We start from the raw sequence: 16,113 nt of genomic DNA, 5'->3' as shown, positions 1-16,113 counted from the left end.
TATGCAATGGTTACAAGTGCTGTATAGTAAATTCTTATATTTTGTTTCTGCTACAATTCGTTGATTGTGGATTCCCATGGTTGTGTACTTATTTTATTTCAAGCAATACATACAAAGTATATGTACAACAATTAAGAACAACGAATGGTTTACTGGCTATGTTAATTTTGTTACTTTGTTCTTCCTGTAGAGATTTTATTCTCGTGGTCTGGCTAATCATAAGTTCCTTTTAAGTAAATTTATTGAATTAGTATGTAATATTGTGATACCATTATTTTAAGTTTCAATAATTATTTGGGTATGTGTGTGTACAGACGCATTATGTTTATTAAAACGCATTTCTATGATAGGGCTATATAGCCTTTTATCTATTATTCAATTATTGTGGCCTTTAATATTATTAAATTTGTGCTTTTATTAAACTATTCTGCTTTAATTTACTGATTGTATCTATTATTATTAGGTATGTAATTTTATCTATAAAAATTTTGTAAATGCGAAACATAGAACAAAATAAACAACAATAATAGATCGATAAATGGAAATGATGTATTTTTATTTCACGGTATGCGATATAAAACGTTCAATAAAAAAATCGTCTTGTTTTATTCTGTGACTTCCTCTATCTTGTTGCTTCGGTAAAATCATTTTTATGGACCACACTTATGGATTTAACCAGGTTTTATTGGAAAAAAATTAATGATTATTTTAAATCTTTATTATAAGTCACATTCATCAGTAGGCATAATACAAAAATAATAATACTACATCTATGATAATATTTTTGATCTATATGATACAACTAATTATACACTATACCTAAACAACGCATCATAAAATCAGTAACTTAAATGTAATTGTTATTACGTATAGACGTTATTTTTACTAATATTTACATTATTTAATTTACTATTCAAAGGTTGTGTGAAAGAAATTGCTGAATAGTATTAGGGGTGTCTGTTGTAGATTATGCTTGATGTACTTACTTTCGTGTCAGAGCTGTCACTATAATTTTTAAATTGCAATAAATAATATAACATTAGTTCATTCCTCATTCACTATTTCTGGATTAGAAATCGCTTTCATGCGGTTCATCATCACTTGAATATCTTCTATTTCTTAGACGGAGTGGCCTGCTAAGTTCGGGTTCGACATCTACAGTTACATTATTCTCAGTACCCGGATCGTATTCTGACATGCGGCGGCGACGAGCACCAGGAGATTGTTCTAGTTCTGTTATTTCATGACTGCCGTATCTTTTTGGCCGTCTCCGCCGTCTCTGCCGACGTCCATCATCAGATGTCTCAGCAAGTTCGATATCATCCACAACGCGTATGTTACCATTTCTCTCTGTTTCTTCTAACAAGTCTCCACTTGATTTAGTTTTTCTGCGTCCTTTTTTTTTACGACTTCTTCCTGCACCAGTTTCATTCAAGGAATGCGTTGACACATTTAATTTGGGCATTGAAAGAGCTTCATCGTACGATGGTGGTGCTATTAAATCTCGAGGATCTGGTGTATTGATTAACGCTTCTTGTTCGGCCCGGATTCTCAGCTGTCGTAGTCTGTCTCGAGCTTCTTCGACTTGCCTTTGTCTCTCAGCTTGTATTGTATTCAAACGACGTTTCATGGACATCCTTATAGAATTGACTACTAACAGACACAATGCTAAACCTGTGATCATTGCAATAATAAACCAAATCAAATTATCAGGGCTAGAAGATTTTTCAGAGGGATTCCATATGAAGTAACAAGCCTCAAACCAAGATTGCCCAACGACACTGGGAGGACTGTTACACTTGAGATTGTAAGACTCTTCTTTTTTATTCGGTTCAAGAGTGATATATTCGTAAAAGTCAAACATATTTGCATCCCTGCATTCACAGCGCCACATATTGTCCGATAAATAGAGTTTATCTAAAAATGGATTAAATTCGAAGTACGATCGATTCCAGACGCTAGTGAACCTATTTCCTATAACTCCAAGAGTCATCAGTTGTGGCAGCATGAAAAACGTGTAGTTACTTACTGAACTAATTCTGTTATAGTTTAAATTCAAGAACTTTAATGTGTTTGACGATATGCTATCAGGTATATGTGCTATAAGATTATTAGACAAAATCAAATTCACTAAAGATGGCAGTCCTTCTAGTGAATCCTTTCCAATCATACTAATTTCACAATAACTCATGTCTAATTCCATCAGTGATGTTGATTTAAGATGACCAACTTTAGTTAGATAATTTCTGGCAAGTTTGATATGCGTCAAGGACGGCATAGGTAGCAAACTGTCTTCAGGCATTTCAGCTATTTCATTCCAAGATAAATTTAATGTCTTTAGCAATCCAAGTCCTCTGAAAGTGTCAATTCTTAGAGAGCCTATATTATTGTACGACAAGTCTAGGTATTCCAACTTGGTGTTGTTTAGAAATTCGTTACTACCAAGAGACCTGATCATGTTATGGTTAATCAGAGCTTTTCTGAGGTTTGGAAATCCTTGAATATTAGGGTATATGACTTTACAGTATGATATATCTAGGATTCTTATTGAATTCGAAAACACAATGTTCGATTTCGGCAATTCCAATTGGTAATTAAAAGACAATTTTAAATACACTAACGACGGTAAATTTGCGAATTCAGTATGGTAAAGAGTGATCAATGCGCAATTACTGAGGTAAAGACTTTTTAATGTCGCTGAACTAAGATTTTGAATTTTCGTCAGAGGATTATAGTTTAGCTTTAACACTTTTATATTGTTTAGTCCTGTCAGTGGAGACCTTCCATGAATGGTAGTTATTTCACAATGTTCCAAAATTAGTGTTACCAACGATTGACTTATGAGTAACTCTTGCTTTGCCAAGTCTCCTAGGGTTCTAAATTTGTTGTTAGATAGGTCAAGTGTTCTCAAGTTGATTGCAGGTTTGAGTAGCTCATTAGGGCTTAGATTAAGCCATGAATCAAAGGAGTTCTTCGCGAGATTGAGTACTTCTAGGGAACTGAGGTTTTGGAGCGCATTTCCTGCAAGTTCCTTGAGCCGATTCCCGCTTAAATCTAAAGTAATCAATTTTGTATATCGATTTATGTTGTCTGGAAATTTAGAGATTTCATTTGTTGACAGATTTATCTTCTTAACCTGAAAAAAAGTACACGCAACAGTGTCAGTAAGTTACTTTTAAAATAATATAACTCTATATTGATTAAATTTAAATGTATATAAGGTAACACATCTATCTGGAACATCATTATCCCTTTATACGTCTGGCTACTAGAAATGGTGTAGGGAAAAGGTAATTATTACCTTGTCATAGTGTCCATCAGGAACATCGATAAGACCTCTACGTGAGCAATCGACATTTGATACATCCGAATTACAGGCACAAGTGTAGCACAATTCATTTTTATCTTCAAAGTCGATCACTTCAGCTCTTGCTAATAAGAACAACAGCAAGACTCTTGATGTCTGTAATCCAAACATCACGTCTTCCTTTCATTCCTATCTGCAAATTAAACAATTAATAGAATTACAAATTGAACACCTGCACCAACTCTTCCTTAACATTCCTGTCACGTATTTCTTCAATGACAAAAAATAACTGCAAGGCTTCCTTTAAGAATCTTTCAATGGTACAAAAGCCTATGCCTGTATCAACATTGTTACACACAGCGGTTTTATCTTTGTTATCAAGAGATAAAGGCGTAGGGTGTAGTGTGCCTACTTAAATTCGGGTCGAGCTAGAGTTTTCAGCATACCTGTTATCGAGATATGAACTAGTTGTAGTAGCCGCATAGTCGACTGCTAGACGATGTTTTCTGAAACCCATTTATTAAAAACTTAGTTATTCGTTTATGAAATCACGTGATAATAACACGTTATTATGTCTAAGTGCAACCTACTGATTTTGTTTACGTGTTGCAGTTTGAGTTTGCAATCAACTTTTACTGAAATAAACAAAATTTGATGACTCAATGGGTCTTTCAAATATGTTGAGTACGTAAAAAAAAATTACATTGAAATAACAACTCACTGGATAACTCATTAGAAACTCACTAGTTGTGAACAAAACAATCATACTTATTTAGATGAACGTTAAAAACTATTTATTTTTATTTATTTATTACTTTCAAAAGACATTAAACTTGAATTATGATGACAATGTTCTTATGAATCACTGGCCACAACAGAATCTTTTATTTGATAAAAGAATTACTTCAATTGTGCTTTGAATTGCACTACTTTTTTACTTGAAGGTACGTAAGTTTATCTAACTTATGGTATATACATAATAAATCATGGTAAACTGTGCTGGAACTCACCACATCAATCCTTTTCGAATCGATAATCCTTCTTGCATAATGATAACACTCCACTCGGTTATTACTTATCTTATCACAGCTCAGGACGCGACACGATCCTTCATTTAGTGTCACTTTTTTCTTATTAAATTAGTTTTACTATTTTATACCTACTATATTTTTGAAACAATTGGCGTGTGCCCGCGACCGCCTTGTTACAATGTATGGTCCAAATAGTGACGTGTTATCACTAGTCTGATAATGCGATAAGAAATCGCTAAAGTATAAATACGTCTGTTTTATCACCTAAGTTCTCCTTAAGCGTATTTATTTGATGACACACCACTAGTTTCCGATATGTTCTGGGAAAGTAGCAGTTATATGTAGAAAAATAATAAGATTAATCATAATATCTCCCACATAAAGCTTAAATAAAATATATATCAATGATAAAAAAGATAAATTTAAATTAAATCAATTAAACTCAGGAATTACTAAAAATTAACAATAATCACATAAACCTTCCTCAATAAAAAAATATACCGCTATCTAGCGATATTAACGGGTACTTTTTTCCTTCTGCTTTACGAGGTAGTATCTGCCTATGTGTACACACCGCAAAAAGGTTACTTTGAAATCTTACAGATGGCGCTACTGCACGTTCGCAGAGCTACCTACCGGTTACGTATAGCAATTATAACTATGGGGTTACCATTAATCGTATATGGCGATTTCAGATTCTTACATGACATTTATTGCATTTTAAAAACTGTTTAGGACAAAATATTAAAAAGTCGTGACTTGCGGAGGACTCGACAAAATTACTAAAAAGATTAAACATTATGTCGAATTGTTAATGTTTTTTATTACACATAATACTGTATTTCATAAACACTCAAAATTAATAAAACTTATTAACATAATTAAATAATAATATAATATCAATTAGAATTAGTTCTAATATGAATTTCAACAGTACGTCGCACTGAGCGTCTATGACTTGTATGAGGTCTGTAATTAGTCAAGTCACCAATTGACCTACTTCTGCGATACTGCCGACTCTGATTCTCTTCTTCTTCAACAAAGTCTGGCAACGAGTGGAACGAAGCACCCAGACGAGGCATTAGCAATGCTTCATCATAACTCGGTGGCAGATCTTCCTCAATCAAAGGCAATCTCATCACTACGCTGTCGGCTCGAGGCTGCGGCACCGAACCGTTCAGATTCAGAACTGTAGTTTCCGCAGGCCTTAGTGCTGACTCAGAAGTAGATTTATTCAAAGCCATTAATCCTTTACACACCACTGAAGTTATCACAATTCCAATAATAATACCGATCAAAGCCGCTGCCACAGTATAAGACTCTGCCGATTCGGACAAATGCCATGTTCGAACGTATGCCTCCTGCCAATTAAGCTGTGTTACATTGGATGGCGTGTAGCAAATTAAAGATGTGGGGTCTGGAACTCTTGTTATTAAATATTCATAAGTAAGAAGAAGATTAACACTGAAACCTTCACAGCTCCACCTGTTTCCTTTCACGTTAATTTCCCTCAAATTTGGATTTGAGGCGAAGCGTGAAGTCGGCCAAACTTCCTTGAAATCATTCCCTCTCAAATTCAATACCTTCAGGAGTGGTAGAGACGAGAAAGTAAAATCTGTCAATGTGTCAATTTTGTTGTAACCCAAATCCAATTCTTGTAAAGTATTCGAGGCGAAATTGTCTGGAATAGACTCGATCTGGTTTATGGACAAATCGATTCTCGATAGCGAAGTCATCCTATCGAGTGAGTAGGCTTTTAGACTTGATATTTGACAGCAGCTCAAATAAAGAACTTCCAAGGACTTTGACTGAAATCTGGGTACTTCGGAAAAGAAATTTCTTGACAAAATAAGAGTTTTTAAGTTTTGAGCACTAGTGAATAGCTTTGGTGCCAAATTGGAGATTCTGTTTTCTGATAAATCGAGCCAATTTAGTTGCGGCATCCCAGAAATTGTTTTTATGTTATTGATTTTATTTATAGACAAATCAAGTCTTTTAATACTGCTGTGTGTATGTCCAGTACCTGGCCAAGTATCATATTTATTGTTAGACAGATTAAGAGTAAGCAAATTATCAGAATTTTCCAAATAAGAAGGTAGTGGTTGATTTAAACGGTTCCCAGCTAAGTGCAATATTTGTAGACGTGTGAACTTCGCGAGTTGCGGAGGGTAAACAGCGAAATTGTTGTTCGATAAGTCAAGTACATCAGCCTGAAAGTAAAAAAAATATGTCTTACAGTAGTACTACTGCTACCTTATTACAAACTACAAAGTAAATTCTATTCTATATAATATCATTGATTCTATTGGTTTCTATTATTCAGGTTATTTGTTTTCTATAAAATCCATACAATATAAAAAAAAACACCAACACATACTAACGTCAAAGTTAACTGTGCCAGGTAATTCACTAAGTCCTCTGTCAGAACAATCCAGATACAACAAGTCACTTAGGGTGTACTCCCGGCAAGGCGATGGTTCATCGATATCCTCTAGCTGACGCCGTTGATGACGATGACGGTGGACCACGGATGCAGGCGCCATCACTGGCATCAGCCATAATATTAGCAGTAGTAGTACATCTGAAATTAATAATGATACATTTATGAACAATAAATATACCTACTGTGCGACAGTTGCCAAAATTTAAACTCAGATGTCTTCAAAGAAAATATAACTCCTGTCGATTTCTTTAGTGAAGACGCGTGATATTGGGTACATTGAAATTAATAATAGTACAGTCAACCCTCCCATAACGCGATTAATTCGTACCGCGTAGGAAGGTTGTTCGCAATTTTCGCTCCGCGTTATATGGAAACTGAGTTAAGGTAAGTCATCGGAGGAGAAAAACTGCGGCGGGAAAAACTGTTTTGCTAGATTAAATGGTTTAGGTATTTACTATTAAATAACAGACTTACAAAATATACGATACACATAAGGATATTGCTTAAAGGATGTGCAAATATGTTACACGACAAGATGTACTTTATCCGATCATATAAAATCCTGAAAACAGTCTAAAATAAAATGTAAAACGAATTATTCATGAATAAAATATCTCACTTTGTATATAATTTTTACATGGAGATATTTCTCTTTAAGTATTACAGAGAACCTGCTAGATTTTGGTTTATTATAACTGAAGCCTCATTAATTATTAAATTCACATTTATCCCAAATGTGCAAATTGACCAGCGGCTTAATGACACGCCGTGCCGGCCGCTGCACCGCTGCCTGCTGCGGCCGCTGTGTCGAATAAATGCGCCCTTAATCGCCATCGGGCGTTTGTCGACGTTGGATCTATGTCAAGTTTTCTCCGTGTGTTCTTATTTTATTCATATTAATTTATAGCGGGCGACTGAGGTGAGGTGTGGGGACACCTCACCTCCTAAAATCTAAGTTCGCGTTGAACGTGGACTGTGGTCCTTTTTAAATTCTTCTTTGATATAAATAATAAAACTAAATTTAAATAATATCCAAGAATGCGTCATCAATCAATTACTATCATTCTCACGTAAAAGGGAGTGTAGGTACCTGCTTAAATCCATACTCGCTTTATCTATATTCCGTATCCTTATTCATAATGTAAATATGAAGTAATAGTAAGTGGCACAAGGTCATTGTGCGAGCAATATGGAGACTTAAAACAATTTTAACCTCAATTGTACTAATAAACGAATATAACAGTATGTTTAAAATAAGAAGGCAATGAATAGGAAGACCAGTCATTAAAAATTAATTTATATTCAAACGTAATCAAGATAATAAATATCTTTTTTTATTTGATTGAACATTTACATATATTTAGAGATAATGAATCTTTTTTGAGATTTAAAATCTCAGACTGTAAAAGAACTAGGTCAATGTGAAATGAGGTCAGTGTCTCATTCCTGATGTATTCTAAGACCACGCAGGCGTCAAGTTCGCTCCTTCCTAGAACCTGCAAGATGTGGAATAGTCTCCCACTTATATTAGACAGTAATTGGAAATATACAGGCAAGGTACAATAATAGCTAAAATACTAGAAATGAAAAACTAGGATTAAATTATATGAATAAAGTTGAGTCCCCGCGGTAAGGTGCTCTAGATGCTGGCAGCGTTCCCCCTTTGTATGGCTATACTAAAGCGTTTGCACCCTTGGCTGTCCCAGAGGTCCACCGGAACCTCACGGACCAAGGGTTTCGACTCCAAAATCTGTAAATAGGTAGATCCGAGGTCCTGGTATTTATTACTTTTTGTTCTTTCCGACAGCTCAGCTGCGAAGCCAGTCCTCTCGCTGGTGGCCGAAGATGGGATGAGGTAAGTGTGTCGGCACACGTAGTGTCACACACCACTACCCAGTCTATACTCCAAGGGATCCGCTTGAAGTATTTCCTACTTAATATAAAAAAAAGAAAAAAACATACTAGTTTTGTTGAAAGTAACTAGTATTCGTATTATGGGAAAATAAGCATCTGTACGGTGAAAATCACTAATACGTACTTACAATTTTAATAAACGTAAGTCTTACTCCTCTTTATTCTAAATAACGTAAATTTGTTAAGCTCAATCATCAACCACTTTAGAAATAAACGTTTTCAAAAGGTTATTAAAAAAACGTAAAAAATGAGAGTTAATAATTTCACTTGTTAGATTACTATAATCTTGTATATTTCAAAATTTTTTCCGTGGCATGAATATCACAATCAATTAATTGTCAGTGTTGTTCCATAGAAATACGTCACAGTTACTTGTGACCAAGAACATACAGTAAGTTTTCTTTGAAGAATATTTATTTATTTGTAAGTCAATGCTTCTATATTATTAATATTCAAACGTAGAGGTTATGTGTCATTATATTTTTTTTAAATAACACTTATCACAATAAGAGCTTTTACGTTATGTACAAATATATCTAACTCTGGCTATAAGACATTTAGTCCGTGGTTTAATGAAAAAAAATATTTTCCGAGAAATAAAATAAAACAAAACTTACCGGCTCCCATTAGAAATGTTTGCTATGTTATTCGTGCATTGCCTGTTTGGTTAACGATCTGGATGGCTTGTTTTATGCAATACTAGCCTCGTGATATCCCTAATAATTTGACGCATATTTTAATGGAACCGCATTCGTTGCTGTACAATTTGGCAATGTTAAAGATAGCACGCGTGAAAGATATGGGAGTTCTTTCAGATAATCTAGATATACATGCTGTTTTATTTTACACTACGAATTGTCATTCTTGAAGGGAAAATTATTTAATATTTTTATTTATTCAAGGAGCTGATTTGAATACCGAACACTGATAAATTATGTTTGTTACTGATTTACCTAAGTCTAGGACGTTTATTATCAGGTGCGACAAAGACGGAGCTATTATAGTCACTGATATTCAATCCTATATCTTTCGCTAATATTATCTGTGTAAATTATTATTAAAGGTATTGCAAATTTTTTATGATACTAAATGACGGGACGTACAAGTTATGCGCCTGGTGGTAAGCAACACGCCTGTCCATAACAGTTGCAGTACCAGTCAGAGTTTTGAGGGGCACTGCCATTGAGCCCGTCACCCTGAAACATAAGTTGACAAGTCGTATTTGTCTGTAGCACCCTTACCCTTCAAAAACGGAACCCAGTAATTCTCGCACTAGTGCTAGGCGTCAGAAATAGGTAGAAAGAAATAAAGAAATCGATGGCAGTAGATCCCTGGATGAACCCTGTTTTAAGCAACTCTACTACTACTCAAAATGAATTCGACGGTCCCTTTGAATAAACGTGAGGTAATACACGTTTATTCGGTGGAGCCATCAACACTGAATAAACGTGTATAATACGTAATAAACACATGGACAATAATACACGGTTATTCCGTGGGAATCATCGACTTGTTTGACTAAAGTACGTTTTCACCTCACTAGTTCGGAAAAGGTTTTTCTCTCATTAGAAATCTGCACAAAAGCGTTTTTTTCACGCTAGTGTGGAAAAGGTTTTTGAAATTCGAACTTGACGATGGGCTATGATGCTGCGCCTAACTTTTCTTTCGATTAAAAAAATATAATCACACGTTTAACTACTCGATTTGTCGTACATTATTTATGTAATATAAATCCGTTGGTATATTTTGTTCTTATTATTATTGACATTAAATTGACAACGATAAATAAATTTGTTTATTAAAACTGATTTGTTATAGTTCAACTGTTTTTCTTTAATTTACCATTTTCCTCGTTATAGTGAGGTGAAAAGTTGCGTGTTTCGCTCGGCAGCAAAGTTGTTTTGAGTCTCGTGCCTTAAAACCCTCGCTACGCTCAGGATTCTATTTTTGAACCACTCGTTTCCCTTGTGGGATACTAAGTATGAATACTAAGTATCCTTCGCTTGCTCAGGTTTTAATACAAGCACTCACATCAAACTACAACATTGCAGCCTTTCATAATAATTAACTTTCTTGCATATTATGTTTTTCATTAGACGTTTTCTTGTAGGTGTTAAAAAGATGTAGCATATCAATTTTTTTTCGTTTTATGTTTCTTGTGCACGGTCAAGAGCACGTGAAGCTTGAGTATTTGAGATTTAAATTCAACTCTATGCCGCTTGAGAATGATCCAAAATCCAATGACAAACTTGAGGAAGTCTTAAGCACAGAAATCTAAAATTATTTAGATTTCTGTATGTGGTCATGACTGTACTTGGAACAGATTAAAAATAAACAAAAACGACCATAATTAACCGAAGACTACTCGGAAATAACGCTCTAAGTTAATTCGCCCATAGGTAGAATTACATTCTGTGATTCATAACTATCAGTTTCTAAAATAGTCATGCTAAAATATGAACTCATTTCGAGCTCTTAGGTTTTCGCGATTGTCACACCATAGGAAATGAAACTATTTTTCCGGATTTAAATCACGGATATCGTCCTTCTTTGGTCGATATTCCCTTCAGGCTTACTAAGCCCTTCTCATCATCTTTTATTATGCGCACAGCGCAAGAATGGAATTCTTTGACTGCGACTGTGTTTACGAACACATACAACACATGTATCTTTAAGGTGCGACTGAATACGCATCTTCTGGGTGAGTTGGTTCCATAGTAGATCCTATGTTTGCTTCAAAGCTAGGTAGTGGTGAAGACCAAGTCCATTTATTTTAAAAAAAAGTGGAAAACAACGTCCACATCCCGTACATAGAATGTTATCGGCACTTGCCTTATCACTGATTAGCTATCGTGCTATCGTCCCACCCAAAGACAGGTTATCGAGTGCGACTACGAAATCATTGAATTATAACGGATACTTAATAACAAATTGACTAACACTAACATATTATGCAGTTGATAGGTATAATTTGCACTGCACCCTTGGTGTAATAAGGCCACAACTGCAACTGGTCAGGAGAGAGGTTTAAAAATCTACGGACAATATTATCGATGACTTTTTTGTGCAAAAGTAGGAGAGTTATAAAATCTCATGTATAGGTACATATCTACTATGTTTTATGCAGTTCGTATTGTTTTTATGACTTTCATGCGATAAACGTAACAATATTTTGACGTAATAACTTTTGCTATATTATGATACCTAGGGTACGAATTCTTACATAATTTCGCGGTAATGTTTGTAAAACCTTTCCGATGCCATTTAGTAGCAGTAGAGCTCCTTGTTCGTCGGGTTCGTCCAGGGACTGCCACCTTACTTATTTCTGCCGCCAAGCAGTAATGTGAGCATTGCTGCGTTCCAGTTTTACAGGCACATGGGACTGGTCAACTTAAGTCGCAGGGTAACGGGCGCAGTGGCAATGCCCCTCAGATCTTTGTGTGTCACTGCACTTTGTGTGATTAACACTGAGTGTTATAGGCAGGCGTGTCGCTTACACCACCAGGTGTGCGACTTGTTCGTCCCATCAATTGGTATCATAAAAAAAAGACAGTGGCCAACGAACTCTAAATATACACGATTGGAGCGTAATCTAATTCCTTGTGATAAGGTAAATGCGCAAAGATATCTTAATAATCCTAAGATGTGCATGGTCAAGAACAAACGTTGAAAACAAAACAAATAAGTTTTCTCTGATATTGAATTTTAAAACACAACAGATGAAAGCATACTCTTGTAAAAATTAGCAATTCTGGTATTCGCATATCGGCCCAATGTGTCGGCGTACATCAAATTCATAATCAAATTTTATAAATTCGCATTATGTACTCCAAATTTCTAGACGTTAATATATTAACTGCGAATTGAAGCTGGTTGTAATAAATTTTAGTCGCTTTTTCTTTGGAATTAGCATTTATAGTTCTATTTATTATCATGCGTTTCCTTAAACCCAGATTAGATTATATTCTTCTTAGCGTTGTGTTATTGTTTCTTTATTTTGTAAATGCTGACACATGTATATAAATATACTCATACATATTGTTAATGTTTTTTGTTTGTTGTTTTTGTCATAAGGGCTTATGGGTAAAGGGGATGGGGCACATAATCTCTTTGCGAGAGTAAGTTTATATTCCAGATCCATAAGAATTGAAGTGTAATTTATTTCATACACTAACTGTATATAAACTATACTCATCAAAAGCGACCAGGGATCAAGCACGTTTTTGCTAATTAAATCAGATTTTTAACACCAATGATTTTTTTTGGCCAATTTCATTTTCAAATTCAAATTATGAAATTGGCCAGAAAAAGACCCATCGGCCTAAAAAAATTGATTAACCATATTTTCAGTAATTGGCAAAAACGTGTTTCATCCCTAAACACTTTTGATATAAGTTTTTACAAAAACTCTTACTAAAATTGTATGTAGAAGTGGCGGCCATAATGCCGATCATGGTCAAGCAATTGCTACCGGTAACTTTTAATTAATTTATAATACGTAACTACATATAAATTTTACGTTTACATTTGTAATGAAAAGCTTTGGAACACATAGATTTTCGCTCGTCTCAAACAATTTCATACTCACTATAGGAAAAGTCAATATAAATCAAAATAAAAGTGATTTTTTTTATAATACCTAGTGACGGGACGATTAAGTAGTACGCCTGGTGGTAAGCGACACGCCTATCCATAACATTTGCTGTGCCATTCAGAGGTTTAAATCGCAAAGATCTGAGACGTAAGTTGACAAATTCTATGTGCCTGTAATTTTTTTTATATATAATAATAATATAATAATAACGCACACACTCAATATAGCCCCGCACTAGGGAAACCCTGTGTCGCGGGTGCCATGGACACACACATAGACAACCACAAATTACACTCAAACTCACGAGAGAAATAAATGTAGGCCATATAAATATTTCTCCCGGCCCGGGAATCGAACCTGGGACATCTGCGTGGTAGTTCGGTATGATGACCGTTCGACCACGGAGACGGTTATAATTATAACAGACATTCGCTTGGCCATAATCTCACCTGATGTTACGCGACGATGTGACCGACGATGGGCTTGCCTAAAAAAATGCCTATTCACTCTAGCCTTGAATAGCCCCAAATTGTACTTTTCGGAAAATACAGATGCCGCAGTAGAACATTCCATTCCTTTGCCTTACGCATCAGCAAGGAGGAAGCAAAGCGCTTAGTGCGAATAGATGGAATATCAATGTCATAAGAATGGAGTGCTTCGGACCTTCCAGTCGACCGAAGGAGGAACGGTGAGGGTGGAACTAAATTGAAAAGTTCCTGCGCACACTCCCCGAAATGTATCCGATAGAAAACCAACAAGCAGGCTACTTCTCTTCGATGGTCGAGATTTTGTAGCTTCGACTCCACAAGAGAATTGTTGTAAATAAGTTTCTTTGCTTTTCGCTCCACCGAGTCCATTTCCCCAGCACCCTTACCCTTGAAAACTCGAAACACAGTAATGCTGACATTACTGCTTGGCGGCAGAAATAGGTAAGGTGGCAGTGCTTCCCTGGACGAACTCTTTCACAAGGAGCTCTACTGCTACTAGATTTCTTTGTTAAATTTCGCACATAAATTCCGAAAAACTTGGAGTTGCAAACCCGGATGCGAACCACAACCCTCTGCTCGAGAGGCGGTAGGTCAAACCATTAAGCTGCCACGGCTGTTAATTAAGCCTTTTTTAACCGACTTCAAAAAAGGAGGAGGTTCTCAATTCGACTGTATGTTCTTCTTTTTTTTTTGTATGTATGTTACGCGATAACTCCGGTATTTGTGAACCGATTTTCATGATTCTTTTTTTGTTGGAAAGGGGGTATTTCCATAGTGGTCCCATTTCATTTTGAAGAAAATCATCCACCTCAAAGGGTGGCTGTTCACGCATGAAGATTCATTTTATAAATAGCGCCTAACTTTAATTAAGGAGCAATTACTTTTAGCAATTATTTAGTTGATTTTGCTATTTCTCCAATTCAAGGCGTTTTTCTCTCGATATACTTTGAGTAGTGTCGTAGTGAGAACCTATTTTTATTATTTCCAGTATCAAGTCCTGTATAGTGGCGAACTAGGGGATATTTCAATGAAACTTAGCAAATAGACGTAATTCCACGTACTTTTGAGGTCGGTTTTTTTAGTAATCTGTACTGAGATAATTTGGTTATGGAAATCATTTAAAGAAAAATTTAAAAAAATACGCTCGTGTTGAATACGTGCTTAAGTTCTAGATATGAAATATATATGAAACATACACGTGATGAAGTCATAGAAAGTATTATTATGCAAATACATAGTAAATAACGTCTAGGGTAAGATGAAATGCAAGCAATCGACGCCTTGCACATTATATCCCATCTTCTAAACTAGTATTATATAGTAGTATATATGTATTTTAACAACTATATATTTGGAAAACGAAACTATTTTTTCGGATTTAAATCGCATATATTTGTTTTTTATAACAAACCGACGTTTCGAGCCGGAAAAATAGTTTCATTTCCTATGTGTAACAATCGCGAAAACCTAAGAACTCGATAACTATATATTTACCAAGCTGGACTGCCACGCAAAAGGTCCCGGGTTCGATTCCCGAGCCGGGAGAAATATTTGTATGGCATACATTTATGTCTTGTGTCGTGTCTATGTGTGTGTCCATGGTATCCACGATACAGGGTTGCCCTAATGCGGTGCTATAAAAAAATTAAATACTGAAGTAATACAAAACATTGTAACAAAGGTAAACACTTAAATTGTGACAAACATCATTCAATAACAATTTTATCGTGCCTTGCCAAAATGATTGAAAGGTATTATGTAATCAACTTAATAATGTCGCAATTAACTTGGTTTTTTCAAAATTCGTATCACTTTTGCTGTAAAATTATACAGATGACATCAACGGCTAATTAATATATCAAAATGTAAGCGTATGTCTGATTAATGAAATTAGTAAAGCTTTACTATTTATATAAGCACTTAATCACCTATCTCTCATTGTTTCGTTTCGTGTGCGATAACAGAGCGTGCAGTTGATTGGGCTGTATGTGGTTAATTTTTTTGTCCTTGCACTGTAACCTGTACCTATGATTTTCAATATTCTCAATAAGTATGATAATATGTTGGTTCTATTTGAATTATAATGTTTCTACTTACTAAAAACCTTAATAACCTTTTTTTGTACTCCTTGTGGAGCTATGTGATTAACACTGCCACCTGTCACTTACCTTATATTTATTGATAAAATTCTTCCAAATAATAATAAAAAATAAAATAAATGAAACTAACTTTATCCATAAGATTTTAAATTATATAATTGGAATGAAAAAAAATTGTACATGGACCTCTCTTAGAATTTCTGAAAACTATCACAGTAACATACACAACAGTTAAAA

The 16,113-nt window shown here is 35.0% G+C and overlaps 1 protein-coding gene across 1 annotated transcript; it reads right to left on the bottom strand.

The window, feature by feature from the left end:
* Nucleotides 1-768: 768 nt before the first annotated feature.
* LOC113229984 lies at nt 769-9,443 on the bottom strand. The gene is made up of 5 exons (XM_026463688.1): nt 9,313-9,443; nt 6,720-6,919; nt 5,262-6,548; nt 3,302-3,463; nt 769-3,136 (listed from the first exon to the last, which is right to left on the bottom strand). Exons 1-5 carry the CDS (start codon nt 9,320-9,322, stop codon nt 1,070-1,072), a joined length of 3,726 nt encoding a protein of 1,241 aa, XP_026319473.1. The 5' UTR covers nt 9,323-9,443; the 3' UTR covers nt 769-1,069.
* Nucleotides 9,444-16,113: the final 6,670 nt, after the last annotated feature.

The sequence above is a fragment of the Hyposmocoma kahamanoa genome, unplaced genomic scaffold (genome assembly GCF_003589595.1).
Source record: "Hyposmocoma kahamanoa isolate Upper Pololo Valley unplaced genomic scaffold, ASM358959v1 63, whole genome shotgun sequence".
Taxonomy (NCBI): Eukaryota; Metazoa; Arthropoda; class Insecta; order Lepidoptera; family Cosmopterigidae; genus Hyposmocoma; species Hyposmocoma kahamanoa.
Note: the sequence above shows the minus strand (reverse complement) of the source record. Positions and strands in the feature narration are given on the sequence as shown.

Excerpts from the sequence above, each read along its gene's own strand:
- LOC113229984 (XM_026463688.1), bottom strand. Across the intron at positions 6,549-6,719 it reads CTGGCACAGTTAACTTTGAC|GCTGATGTACTTGACTTATC; the intron begins GTTAGTATGTGT and ends TTTTACTTTCAG. Across the intron at positions 3,464-5,261 it reads TGCGACGTACTGTTGAAATT|ACATCAAGAGTCTTGCTGTT; the intron begins CATATTAGAACT and ends TTTGGATTACAG.